Below are 25,552 nucleotides of genomic sequence, written 5' to 3'. Positions count from 1 at the left end.
CCGGAATATGGAATTTATGTCGAGTAAATCATCATAGATTCATCCTCTGTCAGATCATAGGTCGTACTACATATGGCGAAAAATGCAGTAGTTGTACCTTTCTCTTCCCTTCGGTTTAGTGTAAAGGCGTAGTTACTTTTTAAAAATCGAATCGTTAAAAATGTTTGTGGAGCCTGGGTCGGGATTCGCATAAAATATATATTTTCATGTCGTATTATTATTGTTGTTGCTCAGAAAATGTATAATTAATAGACATTAAGCATTAAGCTAATGCTTCTGTACAATCGTCAATTATAATTGATTCATAGTTTGCGAACCTTCGGGAATCTCGTGACAATATGTTAAAATATTTTACCTATATATTATATATTCTATCTATCTGGTAATGACCTCTGTGTAATTGTAGTTTCTACGCAACATTGAACTATACGTATGATGTTAATAATACTTAATTAAAAGCACAGGTTTTAGCAATAAAATTATTGTGTTTCTTGTTATCACTACATTATAAGATAACAAAATCACAGCTAAATGCTGATAAATAGAGAAATAATCAATGCGGTCCCACTCATCTCTTAGATTAAGGAACATGATTGCCTACTTCAATCTGACTATAAATAAATCCTATTTCATACGCAATTTGTGTCAATATTGTTTTGAAACTCACCATGAAAGGTAATACTGAGTTTAAGTACGGATAATTCGAAAACAATAATATAATTAGCCTTGAAATACTGTTTCATAAACAAGTTACTGCAGTTTGATTGAAGTGGACAAGTGATGGTGATTGGTGTTTGTTTTCCTGAGAACATGTAGTGTACGGTTGTTTATTGTTTCGTTTCAGGCACATCTCTATTGCTGTTAGTCGCGTTCATGGCGGGTGTATGCGCAGAAAATCTGTGCCCCCCAGAACAAGAAATAAATTGGGGAATTGAAAAGCTATTGCGTCATGAAAATTGTCATATGTTCTACAAATGTACCTTTGGTCATCCCGTCCCGTACCATTGTCCGCCCGGTCTTTATTTCAACCTCGCAACTTGGAAATGTGACTGGCCACATAATGTAGACTGCGAAGATAGGTTCGATCCTGCAAATCCTACTACCCGATCACCAATAACGCCGGAACCTTCTACTCTTGTGCCCACTACTCCTGAACCTACCACTTCTGACCCTCCTAGTCCTACTGAGGCACAAACTGAACCGCCGACTGAGCTCCCGACGGAACCCTCAACCGAGCCCCCGACCGAGCCCCCGACCGAGCCCCCAACCGAGCCGCCGACTGAGCCCCCAACCGAGCCGCCGACTGAGCCCCCGACCGAACCCCCAACTGAGCCCCCGACTGAGCCCCCGACTGAGCCCCCAACCGAGCCCCCAACCGAGCCTCCAACCGAGCCCCCAACTGAACCCCCGACCGAACCCCCGACCGAACCACCAACTGAGCCTCCGACCGAGCCACCAACCGATGCGCCGACCGATCCCCCAACCGAACCTCCCACTGAGCCTCCGACCGAGCCACCGACCGAAGCACCGACCGAGGCCCCAACCGAGCCGCCAACCCCACCACCGACTGATGCACCGACCACAGTGCCACCGCCCAGCTCAACGGCCGTACCAGACACTGAAATCGATTTCCTTGAAAACGGGTGCCCTGTTAATCCACATATCCACTGGCTTCTACCCCACGAGAGTGATTGCAACCTCTTCTATTACTGCGTTTGGGGTCGCTTGGTTTTGAGACAGTGTTCAGGGACTCTCCACTTCAATCCGGTTCTGCAGGTGAGTTCCATACTTAGTTTTTATTTTCTATAATGCCCTAGTTACTACAGAACCCTATTACTAAAATATAAGGGTGACATACATAGACATAATAATTAATACATAATATTATTATCTTAACAAACAATAATAAAGTCATAACTGTTGGAGTATCGAAACCCTTTTGGCAGCGCGATCCTAATACTTGATGGGTTTTCATTTCATCTTAATTTTCCCCTCACTGATGTATACCTTTGTTTTTCTTGTACTTATTTAACAGTATTATTTGAACAATTACAACAAATTCTCTGATCTGATGTTGTGACATCGGTATGAACCAATAACCAACCTGCATTACCAATATTAGAGTCTCGTCCAAGTGGCTAAAAGAGGTTCATAAATACCACTCAAACAAAGCAAGAAATTTGGCATATTCGAAGACAGATTAAACCTAAATCTTTGTACTTATAACTTGTTTTTTGTATGAAGACTGACAAATTCACTTTTTATTTTTATTATTTGTTAAATCTTCCGCCGTAAATAGATCTATTTTGTAAAAAAAATACGTGGCTAGTTATAAATAACATAACATAACATCACGCATTTTATCCCCGAAGGGGTATGCAGAGGCGCAACTAGGGCACCCACTTTTCGCCAAGTATGTTCCGTCCCATGATGTGATAGGGGGCGAGCCTATCGCCATATCGGGCACAAATTCCAGACTCCGGGCTGATACTGAGCAGAAAAACCCAAATATCACTTTGCCCGACCCGGGATTCGAACCCAGGACCTCAGAGCGCTATTGTACCGGACATGCAATATAACTACGCCACCGAGGCAGTCGCTAGTTACAGTGGCTAGTTATATCTTACGCATCAAAAATAGAGTCGATTTTAATGTGATTGAACCATCACACAGGGTTAGATATAGGCGACATTTACACACGGAACCCTTTACACTAAACATCATTTCATAAACTTCATGTGCGTGATACTTAATAATGTATGAAACAATTAATTAATTATGTAAGGCTTAACCTTGTCAAATTCAAGTTCCTCAATGATTAGATAAACTGTAGGACCCTGAACGTGCCCTCAAAAGTATAATCGTTATGATATTAATCATATTTTCCCTACAATATAGGTAAATAGCAAATATGTAATTGCGAGTTTGATCCTCGCACGGGACCAATCAGTAAACATGTGCGTTATACAGGGTTATAGGATTGGATCTTGAGTGTCACACATTATGCTTGTAGTTTGGGGCCACCACGTTCTGTTAATTTGTCAAGTGGATATATGCAAGTAAATGTGTAAAAATCACATGGCTGGCAGGTAATTAGTATAAAAAAGTTCTGCGTTTAGAGATAATATTTATAAGCAAGAGACAATAGTAAGGCTAACTATAGGAAGGAAAGTTTTTATAATTATCTTATTTGATTAGATACATTGTTACACAATATTCCGCTAAAATACGAGCGGATACATGGGCTTAATGCCGAAATACAATTGGAATTTATAAAAGGCTCTATAATAATACCTTGTAAATATTTATTCCAACATTTCTACTTAAATTATTATTATAAATATCCATGTGCCCCATAAGAACTAACTAATTAACTCACTTAGGGGGTGCAATTCCGAAAATCCTATCATTATACATCTACAACATACATTTACGTAGTAGGACTTGTAGACAAAATTACTTTATTCTAGAATCTACGGCCATTGGTTTATACTGTGCATTGTTTGGAATTTTAACACGTAGTCGATAAATCGAAACTAATTCCCCGTAACAGAATTTTAGTTCCAGTGGTCATTCTCATTCAAAATGTATCAAACCCGAATTATAAAATTTGTAATAAACACATCTTGGGAGAGAGCTAGTGTCAATGGCCATTAAACAATACAGAAAATATTCATTCTATTTATTAAAATTAAACTATTTTTCGGATTTTATGGCGGTTTTTATATTTTAATTTTCTCTCGACGTTTCGAAGACTTTGCAGCCTTCGTGGCCACGGAGGGACTGAGGTGTTGATCATCTGCAAAGTCAAAGTTACAATCATTCATTCTATTTGTTTGTTATTTCAGGTGTGCGATTGGCCGTGGGATGCTGGCTGCAAAATTTCTGCAAACAAGCACATCCGTGGCAGGAGCTACATGACGAGCGACGTAGACGTTTCCGTTAATTTGTAAATACTTGACCAAATTCATAAAGTCCATTCTCGAACTTAGAAAAATATGGCCGCGGATGGACTGCGCACCGTCTTTAATAAAGGCTTGAAAATTATGTGATAAAAACGAATGGAATATTTACCTAAAGTTTGGTAAATAAAAAAAAAATTATATGCAATATGAGTTTATTTCATACTAGTTAATATCCGATATGTGTTTCAATGGTTTATTTTTGTAGTTTTTAAGCGACTACACATAAAGCCCAAAGTTTAACGTAGACAAATTTATATCTATGATTTATTTAAATAGCACTACCACACCATATTACTGCTAAATTTAAATTATAGTACATATATTATATACATATGCAGCTATGCATGGCAATTTTGATGTGAATAACATTTAAAATCAACTGTGTGCTTTACAAAATGGAAATTATTATAAAGTTAGTGTAGTATTTAGTAAAAAAATTCACATTATAATAATAGGACCGAATATAATAACACAACTGATACTTGCTGGTTAGCTATGGATTGGATTGGCACTATACGATTGTAATAGTAAAAATATCTGTGTCTTAAAATACATTAGAGAGTTGCTGAATATATCAATATCGGATATATCGAATAGATAGAATATTTTTTATTAAGCAGTGTAAATGATCGGGCGTTAATTCTCATAAAATAAATTGATTTACATTTATATCAACAGACATATTAATATATATCGGAATAAAATGTCGGACTGGTCGAAAAATCGTTTTTCCTGAATATAATAATGCAGTCGTACTCCACCGTTTTTTATACTTACATGCATACATAGTATCATGCCTCTATCTCATAGGGGTAGGCAGAAACTATGGATTGCCATTTTGCACGATCCTGGCATACTTCTTGCGCGTCCTCTACGTTCATCTTTTCTACATGGGTCACAATGATTAACTAACTATAGTGCGTGACTATAGTAAGTAACTATAGTGCGTGGCCACAACATAGAAGCATTGATCTGTTTAAGTATCAAAGAATGCAATAACACTTAAAGTTTTATATATTTTAATACGAAGTATTCCCAACTAACTGAATGATTTTATTCTTATAGGATTAGTTTATTTTATAGTGTCTTAGATCAAGGGAAAACTTTTATTACTTTGAACGAAATTAAAAAGTCAAGCGGGCTACGCGCCATTTATACCGCAGGTTCACGATAACTGTGTTGGTATAAAATACTATAATTATTAATTTATCGCATGAGATATTAATAATTGTAATACGTTCCCAGTATACGGCATCTCGTCGTCAACATCACCTTCTCTTTCGTAGATTGAATAATGTATAATTACCGCCATTTTCAATCCCAATTGCTTTTTCGAGCTGGAAAATGAATCAGTCGAAATACAATATTTATTGTCATACCTTCTTACAAATTACTTATTTGGATTGGGTAATTCTCGGGATCGAAGCTAATATTGGGAGCCTATATTGAAAACGGATAGAGACTTAGCAATAAAAACACAGTATTGTAAACCGGTAGCAATGGAGGGGTACACGTGCAAGTTATCAACAAATTACAACTTATCCGTTCTTGCAAGCCCGTCACCTGGATCAAACAGAATTCTCAAACAAGACAACTAGCCGCACGATCATTTATATTTATTTATATTTGTCACTATATACTTGATAGAAGTATAGCAAGACAGTTTACTCCATATTTCTATGTGATGTACACAATCAATAAACCGATTTATTTTACATATTCTTAAGGAGCACAAACTGATACGTGAACCTCACTCGCCTTGGGTAGAAGCCGTGGAGAATAACTAGAGGTGAAGCTCTTTCTGTGAGTTTCGAGATTGTCGATAGAGTCTGGAATAGTCGCCATCTATCGAAACTTCCTTCATATTGAATCCCCTGGGACTCAGCAAGTGGTTCGTCAGGTTTTTTAATAGTCGGAGCATAAAACTTGTCGTTGATAGTAGTATCTCCCTATCCAGGACCATTACCCTTTTCCTTCTAAAAGGGTCGACGCTCTTTCCTATGCTTATTATCCTGCATACTAATGATATGATATCTATCAAGGAGATCTTTATGTTCCTTGATAGATGCGGACTACAGCCTGGGTGTGTTATATCGGCCACGAGATCGTTCCATATCTTGCTAGGATTCATGCACTGAATCTGATCTTTATATTTACATTCTGACCCTTGAATGATTACTTACCACAATTATTATGTTAACTTTCCTTTTTTAGACTACCTCACATTTTTTAATTTGCGATAACCTAGTTTAGGCACAGCACTAACCTCTTGCTTTTGAAGTTATCTAGTATTATTTATAAACTAGCTTTTGCTCGCGGCTCCGCCCGCGTTATAAAGTTTTTCAGGCTAAAGTTTCCCATTATAAAAGTAATAGTTTCCCGGGAGCCTATGTTCTTCCCAGGGGTTCAAACTGTCTCCATACCAAATTTCATCTTAATATGTTGGGTAGTCATTGAGTTTAACACGTTCAGGCAGACAAATTCAGCGGGGGACTTTATTTTATAATAAATTTTTGTATAACTTTTTAAGAGGAACAATCCCGTCATTCATCATTGTTGCATAACTTTAACCGTTTACGCAGCGCACGCAACAGAAGCTCTCAAAATATTATATTTTCCCCGTTTTTGCAACATGTTGAAACTGTTACTGCTCTGCTCCTATTGGTCATAGCGTGATGATATATAGCCTATAGCACTCCACAAACAAAGGGCTATCGAACACAAAAATAATTTTTCAGTTTGAACCAGTAGTTCCTGAGATTAGAGCGTTCAAACAAACAAACAAACAAACTCTTCAGCTTTATATAATAGTATAGAGTATAGATGTCACAGTAGTCAAAGTTGCGTTAATGATGAAATGTGTATTCGTCTGCCAAGTTTGAATTTCCCGCCCTCTAAATTCGCCGCCCGGGGCACGGGCCCTGGCTTGCCCCCCCCCCCTAGATCCGGGGCTGACTGAGAGTGTTATAAACGTAAGAGTAGACAAATATAATGAGAAAGCTTCGAACTGCTATGCTATCGGGAGCTACACGTGTTATTGTGAGTCAACCATAAAAGATAGACATATGCTGTCGTGGAATATTTTTATATAAGTTTAAGGCGAACATTTCCGTCATACATGATTTATGTGTAGCTTTAACCATTAAGGTTGTACACTCGGCGGAAGCTTAAAAATGGAGTAACTTCTCCCGTTTTCCCAACATTTCCCTTCACTGCTCTGCTCCTATTAATTGTAGCGTGATGAAAAGTATACTATAACCAGCACAGGAGTATGACAAATAATTGTACCAAGTTTCGTTAAAATCCGTCGAGTAGTTTTTGTTTCTATAACGGTTATACAGACAGACAGACAGACAGACAAAAAATTTACTAATTGCATTTTTGGCATCAGTATCGATCCCTAATCACCCCTGATAGTTATTTTGGAAATATATTTCATGTACAGAATTGACCTCTCGACGACGACGTATGAAGTCTGCCAACTTGCACAAGGCCAGCGTGGTAGCCTAAGGTCTAAACTCGCTCAATAGTAGAGGAGGTTCGTGCTTCGCAGTGGGCAATGTCATATCCTCAAACCAACCACTGAAACTTCTAGAAGCCGTGGTCGGCAGTGGCACGCAATTTATGACGAATGTTGAAATAAGAGCATATAGTAAGGTGATGGAAATTTATAACTGATATACTTAATTTAATCGCTTTACTGGACATAAAAATTCTATCTGACCGGGAACGTTAATTATCTGAACCAGTGACTGTAGCGATATGTAACTCTATGATTACGCTCGTTGGTAGGGCACTGCACTGGGTATACATTGATTTTTTCTGTCAATAAATATATGTTTTTATGTAAATAGTCTCATCTCCGCAATAAATCAAGGTAAAACCAGCAGACAGTAAATTTTAATGTGTTTATAAATTTTGGCGATGGAACTATGGTCCTATGCTTAAGGTACTTCAAATGTACCATCCCAAAACTACTAATTTTATATTACACAATAAATAAATCCCTTCTGGCCGAATTTCAGCAACGGCGGCCAATCTCAACGGAGATCAACCACGTACGTAGGAGATATTATACTTAGTGCTCAAGTGTGCGCAATATTCAAGTGCACTCTTTGTTCCTTCACGCTTATAGTCTGGTGGCAATCCCATATGACCGAAGAGAGATTAAGCGTAGGTCAAACGGCTCTACGTGCTTTCCGAGGCACGGGAGTATCACACCACAAAGTTCACTTTAACTACACTACCGAGGCAGTTGAAATTAGACAAGACACTTACCCAAACTATTATTTCTACTAGTCTGAAAATATAGGTACAACCAACGAAATGCATACGCGTCATCTTGCGATGAACTAATTGAAGGTTTTATTATATTATATTATATACAGGCGTAAAGGTTCGTGTTAGGGAATCGGATCCAAACAGCTCCAAAACTCCGAGAATGAATTTACGCATTATTGTATGGAAATTTGAAAAGCGCCCCGGTGAGCGTATTTGGAACTAAAATACGACATCGAATATTGGGCGCCTGAAAATATTGAATAGTAAAATCGTGTAACCTTAGACAAGCATATGTCAAAATGTATGGACAACTGCAGCACCTAAACTTAAAAATGGCATAATGTAACACAATTGCTATAACACGCAGCACGTGTCTATTTTTTACGTATAATACTTATAGTCTAACGAATAAGAAATACGTTAACTTACTCTATACGAAGACTATATATATGATAATGCGTAAATTCCTGCTAAGGGTACAGGTGTACGATACTGCAAAGTTGAAGTTACATTCAGATCCGTCTTCAAAAGTCCTTAACCTACCCAAATCCAGAATAATAATTATTGTACCCAGTTGGAAATATCCAATAGTACTGGTTGGCCATATTTAACGCCTAGAACTATATAGTCGATGGCCTTGGCTAAGCGCAACATTTGCTAAAAATAATTGCAATAACCAAAAATAACTTTATATAGAACTTTGATTACATTTCTATACAATCAATATAATTTGCTTTGCGCGCCTACTAAAAATGTAGCATACAATTTTAGCATGTCCAGAGGTTGAATACACGATTAGACAACACCTTTAAAATATACTCCCACATGCTTCTTGTCGTATGTTTGATGGTCTGATGCTATAAATTATAACATCAAAAGTTTCAGAGTGTTAACGACTCTTGATTGCATTAGTATTTATGGATAAGTCGAAGCTATAGACTATTAGAAAGAGCCTGCCAAAAATCACATACTTAATAGTTTTCATCATAAATTTGCATTTATTATTGAATAGAATCGCTAATAGTTGAAGGATCACTAACATTTAGTATTTGGTACCAATTAAGTATTGTTTGTCTGATGTCTCAGTTCTAAATTATTAATTTCGGTGATTAATTCAGTAAATAATTTCGGCTTCCAACATTTCATCGAATTTGGCAAGATTTTTTTCAGCGTGAATGTCAGTTTTCTAAATATAACGGCATAAATGAGAACTATTAATTAATTATCATCGATGTCGCATAAAAAATATTCGATAGAGGGCGTTACTTATCCATTTCACATTGGATATATCGAAGTAGAAAATGCATGAATCGCTTAGATTGTTTGGGAAATCGAACAAGCCTTCGCTAGATGGAAATGTGTGGACTGTATCTACCACTCACCAACACTTGCAACACCGTTTGTTTTCCTTGTTTACTAATACTGGTAAATGGTCATAGGATTCTGCCTGTCGTTCAGGATTGCACCACACTATCACTGGTTGATTTAGCCTTCTTTGCTTGCAAGACAGCGCGCTCCAAACTTCTTTGTTTCCGAGTACGTTATTTCCAATTGAATAGGAAGTACCTAATACACGTTCCAGGTGGCAGCACTTGTCGCTGCTTAAGGTGCGATCGGATTATGTGACAGATACAGATCCATTCATTTTGTTAGAAATATATTTTTAGTAGTAGATTTATGCTATTAATATCGTAATTAAATAAAAGTACAGAAAATGCTACTGATCATAAAATAACATACTTTAAACAAAATACGAAAACTAAACTAACATAGTGGTAAAATAAACTAGGTACTTTTGAAATTCATTAAGAGGAAGGGGACAGATCTTCGCTACAGGTAATTTCGTAAGTGTGTCACCAATGCGTGCCGTCACAACACGGGTAACACCATCAGCGCTCGGGTGGAGCTGATGCACGCGAGCCAAACGCCACTGCAGTGGACGTAATATTATGTTATCAATTATGAACTAACAGAACTACGGAACCTACCTTGAGAGGTGACTTCGCAGTGTTGTGAAACAATTTACTTCATTGTTGAAATTCGTGAAGGTAGTCAAGACTCTATGATACCAGATATGCTGGACAGCTTCTTGAATAATTTGCCACAGGCAATGAAGTCAATGGTTGTTCGACCAAAAAGTTTCCTGGAGTAAGATGTAACGGATCTGAAGGATCATTACTTTGTGTACAAAGTGGTCTAGAATTAAGTATGGCTACTATTTAACATAGAAATCTGTTAAACTCTTGGTAAGTTTAAGTAAGTTGCTCCATGACTCGATAAAGAGGGGTTTTTCTGCTTTGACGGCAGTTTCGTATTTACCACGAAAATGCCTTGCATAAGGTGGCTTAAAATGCCACTTACGCATAAATCGGTTAAATTGTTAGTTACATATGTGTTATTGATTGGCCGTATTTTATAGAAAATATCCCAAAGTTTTTGAACAATTATAGCAGCCTACAAAAATTCAGCAGCGATCGGAATAAACATCGGAACATAGTCCGCGTCGAGAAATAAAACAGCTTAAATCAATAAAGAATGGATCTATTGTTCAATTAGTTCTAGAGCCAATTAGTTGACGCCTATTAACTACATGTGGTAATGATTTCTAGCGACATTTCGTAGTTGATATATGGATAATGGATTATTGACTTGAAGCAAGTACTTCAGAAACATAGTCAAGTCATCGTTCTCAAATTGAATATGTCAGTGAAATACGAAATAGTTTTCATAGCGTTTCTACACTTAAATAAATGGGTGTTATAGAATTTGGCACCAAATTACTGAAAGAGATAACGGTATGATACGATATTTCAAACTCCTTAGCTTCCATGTAAATGACGTCTCTGCGTGGTATAATGCTTTGCATACGTTGCATACGTGAGCTTAGTACATAATATATACCTACCACCAGCATTATGTGTAACTTTCAATAGGAAACAACAATCATGGACACGTGTTGTGACGAAAAAACATACATATTATCGCTAATCGCAATCATATGATAATATATTTCTTGGTATTGTTTATATTTGAGCGATGCAATCGATTGCACTGGCAGCAAAACTGGTTTCAAGCTAATTTATTTAAATAAGAAATAAGTAAATAATTTTTATATTTGAGTGATAATCAGATGACATTTCTTAATCATAATACATAAACTTTTTTGTACATTTACTGATTTGTATTTTTAAGTTCTAGATCTTTTGACTTCTTATACTGATTAGGTTTATATTGATGCCAAGTCAAGAAAAAAATTGAAATGTAATCTGGATAGGGACACCCTAATGGGTACTAGACATACAGATATAAATAGTAGACAGTTTCAAAAAACACAGGGCATGTTTAACAGTTTAAATCAATGGTATAACTATATTTAGATATATGGTAATGATTAAAATGTTATAAACCAATTTCAACGAATATCTTAAGATGCTAGTGTCGATATTGTGAAATTAAGTTTTTATTTTCCTTCCCCCTCACTTCAGTCCCGCCGCGCGGCACAGCGTTCGCACTTCGCAATGTAATTATTTATATATACATAAGCATGTATTAAATATATATAGTTCATTTATTTGATTGATAGTTTAATCTGCTCTTAATATCTTAAGTATGAAATCAAGATAAGTTAAAGCAATCAGGATCTACAGCATTGTACGGTAGCGCGTCGCTTCGCTGACGACAATCGCGACTTGAAATATATCTTCGTAATTACTAACTATTGCTAAGTTGTTAAGGCGATAAGATCACAATTACTGAGAAAATATTGTAAATATGTCCAATAATATGTATTGTTACCTCAAATTCTCATCGAATTAGAACTAGTTTTCGGATTTTATCGCGTGTATTATGTTATGCAAATGTGCATATCTAAATTGTTTATCTGGAAATGTTTAATATAAGACATCGATATTAGACTATAAATAAACATTACGTCATTACTGTTGTTGTTGCTACCAATTTTTATATCTAATTAGCTTCTGCTCGCGCTTTCGCCCGCGTGAAGGAATTTTCCGGGATAAAAGTCACGCTATATATTTTAGCGGGATAGAAAGTAGCCTATAACCTTCCCAGGGTCTTAAACTATCTCCATACTAAATTTCATAAAAATCCGTTAAGAAGATTTTGAAAATAACAAACAGACAGATAGAAAAGGGGACTTTGTTTTATAATATGTATAGATGTAGATATGTAGTGTAGTGGGTAAAACATTTCCCTGGTGATACCGAAAATTTATGAAAGTTTTATATTAATATCACAGTTTATTAGCGCATCAAGTCTTATATTTGTTGTGGTTAACGCTGATTTGGCGTTCCTGGATAAGTACATTAGATGGCCATTGAAAACCAGTAGCGGTAGATATCTGACATTCTCAGTAAAGGTCAGGTCAAAAGTACCCAGAACCGGCGAGAATGCATGAAAAGATTGATGAAGGTGGAGGAAGCGTGAGAAGTATGCCAGAATCGTGCAAAGTGGCAATCCATAGTCTCTGTCTACCCCTATGGGATAGAGGCGTGATACTATGTATGTATGAATGTATAAAAACCAGTAGTGTGTTTATTTGTCATAACAAAGCTTATGCTGAGGTGGCCACCTAGATTTCGCGGTTTGCACATGAAATATTTATTAATTTCTTACCTTTATTTTATGTTCTATTTGATATAAAGCACACCATAGACATGATTTACTTTTTGCTAGTGGTAGGATATATTTTATTTCCACCTGGATAGCGTCCATCGTACACAAGGTGTTAAAACCCGCCATAAGTAATGGTCGGGATCAGCCAATGTATATCCCGTTTCTACAGGTCGGAATAATTATGTCGACTGTCGGGGGGTAATCGTCTCTCTACAGTCGACATTTTATTGAACCCTTTACCATCAGGGGCAGTAGCAGTAGGGCACTTTGCTGTGCCCGTATAAAAAAAGGACAGTCATTTCACACTACAGATCCCTAGTTCGTTATGCGGCATTGCTATTTAGGTATCAAATACTTAGATATTTTATGTATTTTCTTTACGTTCTATGTCTCCTTGCCTGTGTATTTCCCGGATGATCCATCGTGCGACTCCCTATATCATATGCTATTACGTGTCCCAAGACGCGCTGACCTTCCAGATACTGGCATTCTGCGTGCTGTTAGAAAAACTGCCTTCACGTTGGAAAAGTCAAGTAGTGATTTTTTATTTTAATAGAGTAGTGCAATATGCAGACTTCAACTCCCAGTGGCGCCCTAAACGACGCGAGTCCCCCCCCAGGCGAAAGCAAAAAGAAACAGACGCGAGGCCCCGGGCAGAGTAAAAAAACGTTCCCTTGTTTTAACAGTTTCGTCGGTAAGAATGTAAAAAAAAGGTCCTGCGAGGCCCCGCGCGAGGCCTCTGTAAGCGCGAGGCCCCGCGCGGTTGCCCGGTTCGCCTCCCCCAAAGGCCGCCTCTGTCAACTCCCAAACACTATTTCCGCGGCACTTCTTACTCTCTCTCTCTCTGGACTTCTGTTTCTACTATGATCGTAATTTCGCACCACGTTCAGCTAAAAAAATGCATTTGTTGTTGGTCTCGCAATATTGTTATGAGGTACGTAGTATATATAAATATATCGATGGTTATGAGATTTTCAAATAAAATTCATGCATTGTTGCGTATAATTTAACTATGTTACACTCGTTTATAATGTTTAGAATACGATGACCAGCATCTAAGGATAGATGTTACAATTGGGAATTATAAGTAGACAACTTCTAATATGCGGGGTCATCATAGAAGATATAAAATAAAAAAGTAAAATTGAATACACATTACACATCAATAAATAGTATTTTAATTTTACACGCCTTTACCACTCTTATTTTAAATTTGTTGCAGCGGCAACGTTATATTTTCAGCCTCAAAAATATTCATGCACACTCTAAAATTATACAAAAAAATCAGAAAAATAAAACTAGAATTTTTTGCTAAAAATATAAATAAGTCATGGTTGATATTTAACAAAAATGATCCTGTGGACCTCATGATAACACTGAGTTTTATAATGATGTCTTATATTTACACGAATTTTAGGAATTGAAACATAACTATTTTTCGGGTTTTATCGCGGTTTATTTATTATATTACTATTTCTTCCCAGGGACAAAAATAATTTCATGACACAGAGTTTTTTTAAAACTTAGTACGTGTGGTGGTCATTTCTTTATTTAAACACATACACTCATGCCTTTTATTAGCTAAAGGTTAGGCAGAGGTGCAGCTTGTGCACCCTGTGTGCATTCCGTCCAATGATGGGATGGGGGCGAGCCTATCTTAATATCGGGTAAAAATTCCAGACTCCAGGCTGATGGTGAGGTAGAAAAAACCTAATATATCTTTGGTTGACCGGGGGATGCCGTCGAACTGGAATACAACTAAGCCACCGAGGCAGTCTATTTAATTTTTATTTATACTGTGATATGCTTACCATTAAGCATAACTTATCTCTCTCTTATTTAAACCCGCTTAAGTTTTATATACAGAATGCTATGCAAGTAATAATCTAAAGGCATCGATATATATGTCAGTGGCGAAGAGTGACTTATTCCAAAAGGGAACCCGACACAACATAATATAGGTACTACAAATATGCATAAGAGCGGTTTGTAAATCATTCCAATGAAAGTTAGATTTTATATAAGTAACAAAAGGGAAGCCGGTAGGAATCGGCTTATATGGATCCTTCGCCACTCATATATGTACTACGTATTAGATTTGGCGTTCCGAACATTTACTGTGTTCAACTGAATTGAACTGCAATCCATTCAAATTGACTTTATGGTCAATATCGACAGCTTGTGGTTGTGTACGGAGTGGCGCTTATGATATAAGAAGTTGAGTCTAAGTATAAACCTGGATTTGAATAAAAAATATTAGTCAAATAAGTACAATTATTCGTTGTAAAATAAATAGGTTATAACGACGTTTTGGTTGCCCTTTTAGTTCGGATTTTGACCGAATAGTTTATATGGACGTTCGTGTCTGTAGAATATACGTCAAGTAAAGGAGAGTCAGTGATAGGGGGTAGGGGGTCCTGGAATATTTTTTTTTTATTTGAGAATCACCGTTGATTGTAAAGTTAATAGTAAAATAAAAGGGAAAAGAAACTAAACCACTGAACCTATTATACTGAATTTTGGCATGGGAGTATTTTGAGCCTTGAAAATCAATGTGGGATATTTAATTTTTTATTATCCCTACATTAGACGGTTAAAGGGAAAAACTAAACTGCGTGACTGATTGTGTCAAAATTTGTATCTAGTATATACTCGTAAATATAGAACACAAATATTTTAAACACGCTTTCATTATATTAATCCTAAGTGGGTAGAGAGGAGAAACTGAAAGATATTTTAATTGTGATTTAAATTGATTTTGAAATATTTAAAAAATTATAATTTATTTTAGAACCCAGGTATAAAGTTTTCATCAACCCCTAACAAAGAATATGAAGCAGATTTCATTTAAAAAGCGAATCCGATTAGTTTGTTTGAGAAGGAAATATTATCTTAAACTTGGTATGTAGTATGAGATCTATCCATGACATTGGAAATAACTAAAATTAAAAAATAAATTTATCACTTTTATAATACTTATTAAGTTCTTAATAGAATCTAACAACTACCATTGATGCAACTGCAGCTGTGTTGACCTCTTTGACTTTAGGTGTGATTATTTTACAAGTAAGGGAGTAAATGACTGGTTCTCGAAATAAGAAGGACATTTAATACACAAAAAAATAATTTAGTCATTTGCATTGCTTTATTTAGACATTAAATGTACAATCGTAATTATACAATTCACGTAATTATAAATTGGTATTTATAACAAATGACTCATGGCTTGTTTAGCTTGAGTTTAGATAATAAAAACTGACACTGTCGTCTTGCTTAGTGCTTTTTAGTAGCCCAACATTACATTGCTGGTATGATTCTTCCCTCACAGCTGACAAAAATCGGCCATTCGCAGACTTGTCTCTTTGGTTCGTATAATAGTCCTTGGGGGCAAGTGTGCGTTACTGCGCTACCATGGATACAAGTATAGAACTGGTTGCATTGCTCATGAGGAACTTGCATACCATGAGAACCCGGTGTGGAACATACGGCTGGCATGGAGTAAAAACAAGGACAGGGGTCTGCGTCGGGATCAGGAATTATTCTATCACCGCAATCCACATTTGCAGCCTCGTCGCAAGCATTAATAAGTGGATTGAAGAGGGGCATGTTCAAAGGGCAAGACACTACAACAGCCCGTCCACCGCTGCACATGTAGAATCTATCGCAGCGCTTGTGGGCAAATAGTACACCATTGGAGTTCGGAGCTGCACAAATTTCAGGGGCTATGCTAGAATCGTCTTGACAGTCTCCATTATCACCGTCGCTTGCGTCATCTCCGCCTCCACCGCCCCCGCCACCGCCTTCATTACCATCTGGCATTACTCTGTCTCCACAGTCTACATTATAGGGCCAATCGCATTCTTCAATATGAGGGTTGTATAATGTGCCGTTAGCGCAGTACATGGCTATAGCTTTCCCATGGTCGCACATATAGAATTGGTTGCAGTTTTCATGCGCGACCAGAACTCCGCTTGACCCGTCTTGTGCGCAGATGCTTGGTGCTTCAGAGGGGTCACAATTGCAGGAATCATCGCCGCTCTCATCTCCGCCACCTCCACCACCTCCGCCGCCGCCGCCGCCGCCGCCGCCACCGCCGCCGCCGCCGCCGCCGCCGTTTCCGTCACCACCATCATCGCCTCCGTTGCCATCATTGCTTTCGTTGTCATCACTGCCGCTACCGCCATCGCCTCCTTCATTATCATCCGGGATTACTCTATCTCCACAGTCTACATTATAGGGCCAATCGCACTCTTCAATGTAAGGGTTGTATAATGTGCCGTTAGCGCAGAACATGGCTATTGGTTTCCCATGATCGCACATATAGAATTGGTTGCAGTTTTCATGCGCCACAAGAACTCCGCTTGAACCGTCTTGTGCACAAATGCTTGGGGCTTCAGAAGGGTTACAATTGCAGGATCCATCGCCGCTCCCACCTCCGCCACCGCCACCGCCTCCGCCGCCACCGCCTCCGCCGCCACCGCCGCCGCCGCCGCCTCCACTGCCACCACCACCACTGCCGCCACCGCCGCCGCCGCCGCCGCCGCCACTACCGCCGCCGCCACTGCCGCCGCCGCCACCACCGCCTCCACCGCCACCACCGTCACATTCATTATCTTCACCATTGTCACAGATACAAATTCTATCACCGCAATCAACATTTTTGGGCCAATCACATCTTCTAGTATGGGGATTATAAAGTGTATTTGGAGCACATGTCATTGGGATTGGTTTTCCGTGACTACATTTATAAAATTTGTGGCAGTATTCGTGAGCAACTAAAATCCCCTCCGAACCTACGGCTGCGCATATTTCGGGTGCTTCTGCAGGATCACAGTTGCATGGACCCTGATTGTCTTCATCGCTATCATCGCCGTCATTTTCACTACTGTCTTTGCTTTCATCATCTTCGGGAATTATTCTGTCGCCGCATTCTACCTCATGCGCCCAGGCACACTCTCGCTTATACGGATTGTAAAGAGTGTGAGGAGCACATTTCATTGCGACTGGTCTGCCGTGACTACACATGTAGAAATGGTTGCAGTATTCATGAGCGACGTGGACGCCCTCAGATCCTGGAGCTTTGCAGATGCTTGGCGCTTCGCTAGGATCGCAGTTACATGGGCCTAGATCACCCTCGTCTTCGTTGTCGCCGCTATCTTCATTGTCGCCGTCATCTTCATTGTCGTTGTTTCGTAAACATTCATTCTCTTCATCTGGGACAAAGCCTCTGTCCTCACATTGCACGTTGGAGGGCCAGTCGCATGCTTCCTTTTCAATATTAAAGACAGTGCCGGGAGGACAGCAATAAGGAACAGGCTTGCCGTACGCGCATTTGTAGAACTTGTCACATCGTTCGTGGGCTATGACAATAGTTTCGATGTCCCAATTAGCGCAGATTTCGTGCGCATCACTCGGGTTACAGATGCATAGTTGTCTGTTTCCGATCAAAAACTCACGCCCCTGTGCAAATGTTATTGCACAGAGCAATGTGAGTGCTGTGCCTGAAAAAAAGAGAGAAGTGATTAGAAAAGTGAAAAATAATATTTTTTTTGTGCCAAAGTTTGCGACTGTTGGAAATTCTTACCCATAATAACTAAAATACATTTAGATTACGGATTCTTTAATAATTTAATTTCGCAAAATATTGTCCTGTTTTGTTATCTATATTAAATACTAAATTAGTGATTTTCAATATTGATTGTGAATTCATATACGAATTTCAATTGGTGCAAGATAAAAATATTTGATGACGTCTGTGGTATAGTGGATTCAGTAGAGGTGTATAAATATCCCGAATTCAATTTTCGTTACATTGTGTTTGTTGTTTGCAAATGGATTATCTACTGTTCGAGGTTCTAGGTGATATAGTGTTTTCAATCATTCAAGATAATAGTCAATGAAAACTACTATATTTTACAAAAATTACATACGACTTATATTAATAGAGTTAGGGATAAAAGCAAGACGATACTATAATGTGTATTGTTTTAGATATAACATACATAAAATGATTGTGTATTGAGTTTAAAAAAATATTTTCGACAAAAATGCTTTTGTTATTACTATTGATATTATTCGAAATGTGTGTTATGAAGTGCCATTATATAGGAGAGAAGAATGTTATTCAGCCATTTAGAATGAAATGTAGAAGGATAACTTTATCATTATTTTTTAGAAAAAATCTTGAAAGTTGATTTAATTATTTTTATGATGTATTAGATTGGAATCCCAGATTAGGCAACACTTGTTTAAATAATACGAATGAGGAAATTACCGAATATAAGATGAGTAAGTAATAAGTGTATCGACTATCTAATCACAGCTACAATACTAAATTCATCGTTGGGTTTAACACTTTGGTATACTGTTAGTATGTTGCTAGTGTAGGAAGATGTATAAATCCACGGCGGCAGCAAAATTAATAATCTATACCATGTTTCCTTTAGATCCCACAGACTTCGTGAGTACAATCACGTTTACTAGCAAAGCACTCTCGATTGCCACGATTGTTAACCTTTTAAAAAAATGTATGTATGGTGTGTAAGTACGCAATAACCCCATAATTAAGGGATAAAATGACGTTTTTCTTTTATTACTTTATTAGAAACTAGCTTTTGCTCGCGGCTCCGCCCGCGTTATAAAGTTTTTCAGGCTAAAGTTTTCCATTATAAAAGTAGTAGTTTCCCGGGAGCCTATGTTCTTCCCAGGGTTTCAAACTGTCTTCATACCAAATTTTATCTTAATACGTTGGGTAGTTTTTGAGTTTAAGACGTTCAGGCAAACGGATGCAGCGGGGGACTTTTGTTTTTATAATATATTTTTTAGAACTTTTTAAGAGGAATAATCCCGACATACATCATTGTTGCATAACTTTAACCGTTTACGCAGCGCACGCAACGGAAGCTCTCAAAACTAATAAATTGTCCCCGTATTTGTAACATGTTTCATTACTGCTCAGCTCCTATTGGTCATAGCGTGATGATATACAGCCTATAGCACCCCACAAATAAAGGGCTATCCAACACAAAACGAATTTTTCAGTTCAAACTGGTAGTTCCTAAGATTAGCCATTACTGCTCCGCTCCTATTGGTCATAGCGTGATGATATATAACTTAGAGCACTCCACGAACAAAGGGCTATCCAACGCAAAAAGAATTTTTCAGTTTGGACCGGTAGTTCCAGAGATTAGCCATTGCTGCTCCGCTCCTATTGGGTATAGCGTGATGATATATAGCCTATAGCAATCCACAAATAAAGGGCTATCCAACGCAAAAAGATTTTTTCAGTTTGGACCGATAGTTCCTAAGATTAGTAAACAAATATAATGAGAAAGCTTCGAACTGCTAAGCTATCGGGAGTTACACGTGTCATTGTGAGTCAACCATAAAAGATAGACGTATGCTGTCGTGGGATATTTTTACATAATTTTAAGGAGAACATTTTCGTCGTGCATGATTTCTATGTAGCTTTAACCATTAAGGTTGCACACGCGACGGAAGCTTAAAAATGGAGTAACTTCTCCCGTTTTCCCAACATTTCCCTTCACTGCTCTGCTCCTATTAATCGTAGTGTGATGAAAAGTATACTATAACCAGCACAGGAGTATGAAAAATAATTGTACCAAGTTTCGTTAAAATCCGTCGAGTAGTTTTTGTTTCTATAACGGTTATACAGACAGACAGACAGACAGACAGACAGACAGACAGACAGACAAAAATTTTACTAATTGCATTTTTGGCATCAGTATCGATCCCTAATCACCCCCTGATAGTTATTTTTGAAATATATTTCATGTACAGAATTGACCTCTCTACAGATTTATTATAAGTATAGATAATGTATTTACTCAAAATATAATTTAGGAGCACTTACCTTTCATTTAATAACTTTGTCTGTCCCTCGTATGGTATGTTGCACTCAAACTGATGAATGATCAACTGCACATTTTTTACACATTACACCGGGCTTTTAACTTATAATTATTGATTGATTATCAATGCGATTTGGATACAGAAGTGATTTAGCGGTAATTACAGAGAAATCAAAAAACATGATAAACGACAATCGACATAATAATACGCTGATTGATCAGATGTTTCTGCTACTGGGCGTTTTGGAATGCAATTTACGTTTAATAAAGTTCCAACACATTTCCGTGATTCTTGGACTAAATTAAAGCGATCCGTAATTAAAATTAAAGAGTTAATAATGAAGCCTTAGTAATAAAAGACAAAAGTGTGAAAGGAATTACTGTTATAGCCATACTGGTAAACTTGAATACCAAAGAAATATTAGAAATTTTAGAACAAAAATAACTCACTGAATTATAAAATATAACAATAAATAAATTAAATGGGATGAATATTCCGTCATATATTTTTGTTTATATGAGAAACCTTTTTGTGAGCCATAAATCGAACACTTTACCTTATTCTAGTAAAATCTTAGGACAATATATTATATAACAAAAGACATAAATAAATAATTTACCTAAAATTCAATATCGACCAGACGTGGTACATGGTTGCTACAATAAAAATAATACAATTTACTTTAAATTTATTTTATTTAAGAAGCAGTTTACTTCGTCTAAATAGGAAACTTCTACTTCACGATGCACTACAGAAAGAAAAGTCAGCTATTTTCAAAATGGCAGAACTTTTGAAATCTAACGTAGATACAACTTTGTATGGTCGCGCATACGGATAAATCCACATAAATGTTAATGGTTTTGTAAAGTTTTACTAGATTTTTGAAAAATGGATCATATTAGGAGCAGAATTATGTTCGGTCACATTACTCAAAACGAAATGTATTCTGGAAACATTTATAATGAGACTTCAATCAAGGGAAACAAGGGAATATTATACTAGGTGTAATGACAACTTGATTTGAATAATAAATTTATAATTTACAAAAAATAGCTTAATTTCTACTCTTTTTGACATGCTTTGAATAGTGCTACTATCAGTGTTGCTTTATATTGCGGAATTCTGCTTTTCTTCATCACCCATGGAATATCCACTGCAGGACATTTGGTGACAAAAAATCTATACGGAGCTGTTGAAAGCGGTGTGATGGGCAATACTAGACTCTACATTAGATCATAACTGTTGCTATCGCTATGTGTCATACCCATTTATTTATTTTTTTGCTTATTTTTATTGCTTTAAATGACGAGACGAGCTTGTCGTTCGCCTGATGGTATGCGATACGACCGCCCATAACCAGTAGAAACACCTTAGATTAATTGTAATGTAAGGTGTACCAACAATACGTTGGTATTGCTTGGTATTCCACTGCGCTCGCCATCCTGAGACTACACGCTGCTGCTTGGCGGCAGATATAGACATTACGGTGGTACCTACCCAGGGGGACTCTCACATATGAGAGACCCACCACGAGTGTTTTCTATTAGCTTTAATGAGTAGCCATTGTGTAAATATAGTATTTGTTATCTTCATATCCCACACTGACAAAAAAAAATCCCAGCACTACAACTTTCATAATACCTATATTATAATGTATTTTTAATACGTCCATTAACAGAACATGAGTATTAATTATTGTTAGTAAGTATTCTGGTTCGATGATATACAGGATCTTTTTTAGAGGCCGTTACTTAATGAAATCACATATTTTTCTTTACCTCTGCTAACATTATGCTAGAAATCATGCAAGAATAATAAATATTTTCCCCAAAAACTCCGGTTTTATTTTTCAGATGGTTTGATAATTTTTTAGTTCAGTGCGAATACCGCGTGTTTCAAACTGAAAGTATGATGTTGCCGCTCCGACAAATTCATGTAAAAAATCTAAAAATAAAATGACTTTTTATTAATATTTATTTTAATATTTTATTCGAAATTTACACTGTTGGTAGAGTATTATTTTCAAGAAGACAAATGTATAGTTACATTTATTGACTTCATGGCAAAATGACCCTATATTTGTTTCCTTCATAATGACCACGACAATAAGTTGTTAAAACTCGCCACAGTGACCAACACAAGTGTTTCGGGTTCTTGGATCAGCCTGTGCATATCTAGGTCGATCTGGCCGGCAAAACTGTGTAGTGTGGCAAGGAGTAATCATAACTCGTGAGTCGACATTATATCCGGACTCCAATCTAGTTACCATCAAGTAAAGCGCGTCGACATTAGATCTGGATCCTAATCCGCTGACCATCAGCTAAAGCGCGAGCACTTGCTGTGCCGCTAAATAAAAGCGTTTTCTAGAACAGTAAAACGAAGATTAGAACAGTAATTGTCAATCACAAAAAAAAAAGCGAATATATCATATAGGGAATGCTAATGAAATGGTATCTGCGACTAGTCTTCCTCGGGAACCGTGAACACGTTACGAAAACATGACAAAACACATCTGATTAATGTTCAAAGATAAATATCACGTATGTAGATATAAAATTTAATATATTACTAGGTTTTACTCGTGGCTCTACTTGGGTGAAAAATGGTGTAATAACAGTTTAATATTTTTTAATATTTTTCTGGGATAAAAAGTAACCTCAATGTAATCCACGGCATTGTTTATCTGTGTACCAACTTACATACAAATTAATTCACCGCCGTTGTTTTTGCGTTTACGTAGTATTCAGGCAGCTAAACATCGTGACAAACTTTCATATAGTAATAAATAATTACCAAGGTATTTCTGTATTACTTTAATACACATATTAATAAGTTTCTTGGAAATCTTGATCGGAGATACGTAAGACAATATTTATTTACTAGCTTTTGCTCGCGGCTTCACCCGGTCGGAAACGTTTTTTCTTGGATAAAAGTAGGCAGTCCTTGGATAAAATGTTCGTAAAGGATTTCAGTCTATCACCATACCGAATTTTATCGAAATCAGTTCAGTGGCTCAGACAGAGTTACTTTTGCTTTTGTAATATAAGTATGTACGAATAATGTGATTTTGCTGTAAATCTGTCCTATTCCAAAATTAAACGTATCATTTCATCAAATTGGTGTAGCAGCAGGCTTTTATCTTCTTTTTCACTAACTCTAATCTTTGTATAAGTAAATGATATATCTAGATATTTTCATAGGCTTCGGCATAAAGATTTTTTTCAATCGACCTTCCAAAAATCTATTTCGTATTTAGCTTTTGACATTTTGTCTGATTTGAGTGATGAATTAGACGCCTATTCATAGTTAATTTTTCTTTTACCTCATCATTTAATTAATTAACAATTTATCGGCATACGTTATCCATTCTACTGTTGTATTTAATTCTTAATGTGTGTATTTTTGGTAGAAGTTAACATTTAACCGCTGAATTGTTTTGGATATCATTTTTTCCTCAGATAGACAATTTCCTGATAACATATAGTGTACTATTTATTGCTTCATCTATTGACACGTGTATTAGTATGTACAACTTATTGCCGGACTTTAGTTATATCTGATTCAGGGATTGTAGCATTGAGATCTTATCAATTCATATCGCAAGATCGATCATCAAATGTTGTCACTAATAAGTGAAATGTACGATTAATTCTTAACGATTACATTGTTTAATAATGTTATTTAAAACTCAGTGATTATGTAGATTAGGCGACTATGTACAATAGGAAAAAAATTGCGTCATAAATTTTCTTCGACGTTGTGTCCCACAAATAAATATAACGATTTAACATAATCGTTCATGTATTTAGCGGGGTTTTTTATTATTTTATTTATTGCTTTGAATGACGAAACGAGCTTGCCGTTCGCCTGATTGTACGCGATACGCCCGCCCATAATCAGTAGAATCAATATCCAACACGTTGAATAACGAAATATTGTTTGGTATTCCACTGCGCTCGCCATCCTGAGACATGAGATGTTAAGTCTCATTATGTCCAGTACTTACACTGGCTACAATGACCTTCAAACCAGAACACAACAGTGACTACACACTGCTGCTTGGCGGCAAAAATAGACATTGCGGTGGTGCCTACCCAGTTGGGCTCTCACATATGAGAGACCTACCACCAGTAGGTTTGTATTTTTGCAGTATTGTAAAATAAAAAGGATTGTAAGCCAGAATCAGGCATTGTTCTTTATAAGCTACATCGAAATGCTTTATTATATTTTAAAAAGATTTTTAATTATCCTTTTTTTATTAACAATATAAATATCGATACTGACTAGTTATTGCTAATTGTACATTCATGAATTGTAAAAATATTATTAGAAATGAATTAATAGATTTATTAGCTACTTTAAATTTGTAGAATTAAAAGCTAACAATAAGCAAAGAACCGTCAAGATTTCATTATTATTTTCATACAAGAAAAAACTTTGCAATAAACAGTGGGCCAGTAGCGGCGAGAATATGCATTGTAAAGATAAAAGAATCAATGATATATTGGGAGCTGGAGCAAGCTATACGTTACGGTTGGTCAGTAATATGGCAATCTTGGGTTGAGTTGTCTACGAGTAATTCTTCGCATAAAGTGGCAGGATAAAGAACTAAACACTGATATACTGAGACGCACTCAAATGACTGGGATGCAGAGCTTGCTTATGAAGCGACAGTTACGATGGTGCGGGCATATTGTTAAAATAAACGATGATCGTTTGCCGTCTTCTACTGTGAGATTTGTTGATCCATATGTGATCGGACTTACAAGACAAAAATCGGATTCTCCAGCCATGTCCGA

At 36.9% G+C, this 25,552-nt stretch overlaps 2 protein-coding genes across 2 annotated transcripts; one reads left to right on the top strand and one right to left on the bottom strand.

The window, feature by feature from the left end:
• Nucleotides 1-552: 552 nt before the first annotated feature.
• Nucleotides 553-4,110, top strand: LOC115442745 (non-classical arabinogalactan protein 31-like). Its single transcript, XM_037436472.1, has 3 exons — nt 553-675; nt 845-1,776; nt 3,849-4,110. Exons 1-3 carry the CDS (start codon nt 669-671, stop codon nt 3,951-3,953), a joined length of 1,044 nt encoding a protein of 347 aa, XP_037292369.1. The 5' UTR covers nt 553-668; the 3' UTR covers nt 3,954-4,110.
• An 11,897-nt stretch (nt 4,111-16,007) lies between these two features.
• Nucleotides 16,008-20,901, bottom strand: LOC115442744 (chondroitin proteoglycan-2). Its single transcript, XM_037436558.1, has 2 exons — nt 20,755-20,901; nt 16,008-18,382 (listed from the first exon to the last, which is right to left on the bottom strand). Exons 1-2 carry the CDS (start codon nt 20,759-20,761, stop codon nt 16,179-16,181), a joined length of 2,211 nt encoding a protein of 736 aa, XP_037292455.1. The 5' UTR covers nt 20,762-20,901; the 3' UTR covers nt 16,008-16,178.
• Between the last annotated feature and the right edge of the window lie 4,651 nt (nt 20,902-25,552).

Source organism: Manduca sexta, chromosome 8 (assembly GCF_014839805.1).
Source record: "Manduca sexta isolate Smith_Timp_Sample1 chromosome 8, JHU_Msex_v1.0, whole genome shotgun sequence".
Taxonomy (NCBI): Eukaryota; Metazoa; Arthropoda; class Insecta; order Lepidoptera; family Sphingidae; genus Manduca; species Manduca sexta.
This window is presented reverse-complemented; position numbering and strand designations above follow the sequence as displayed.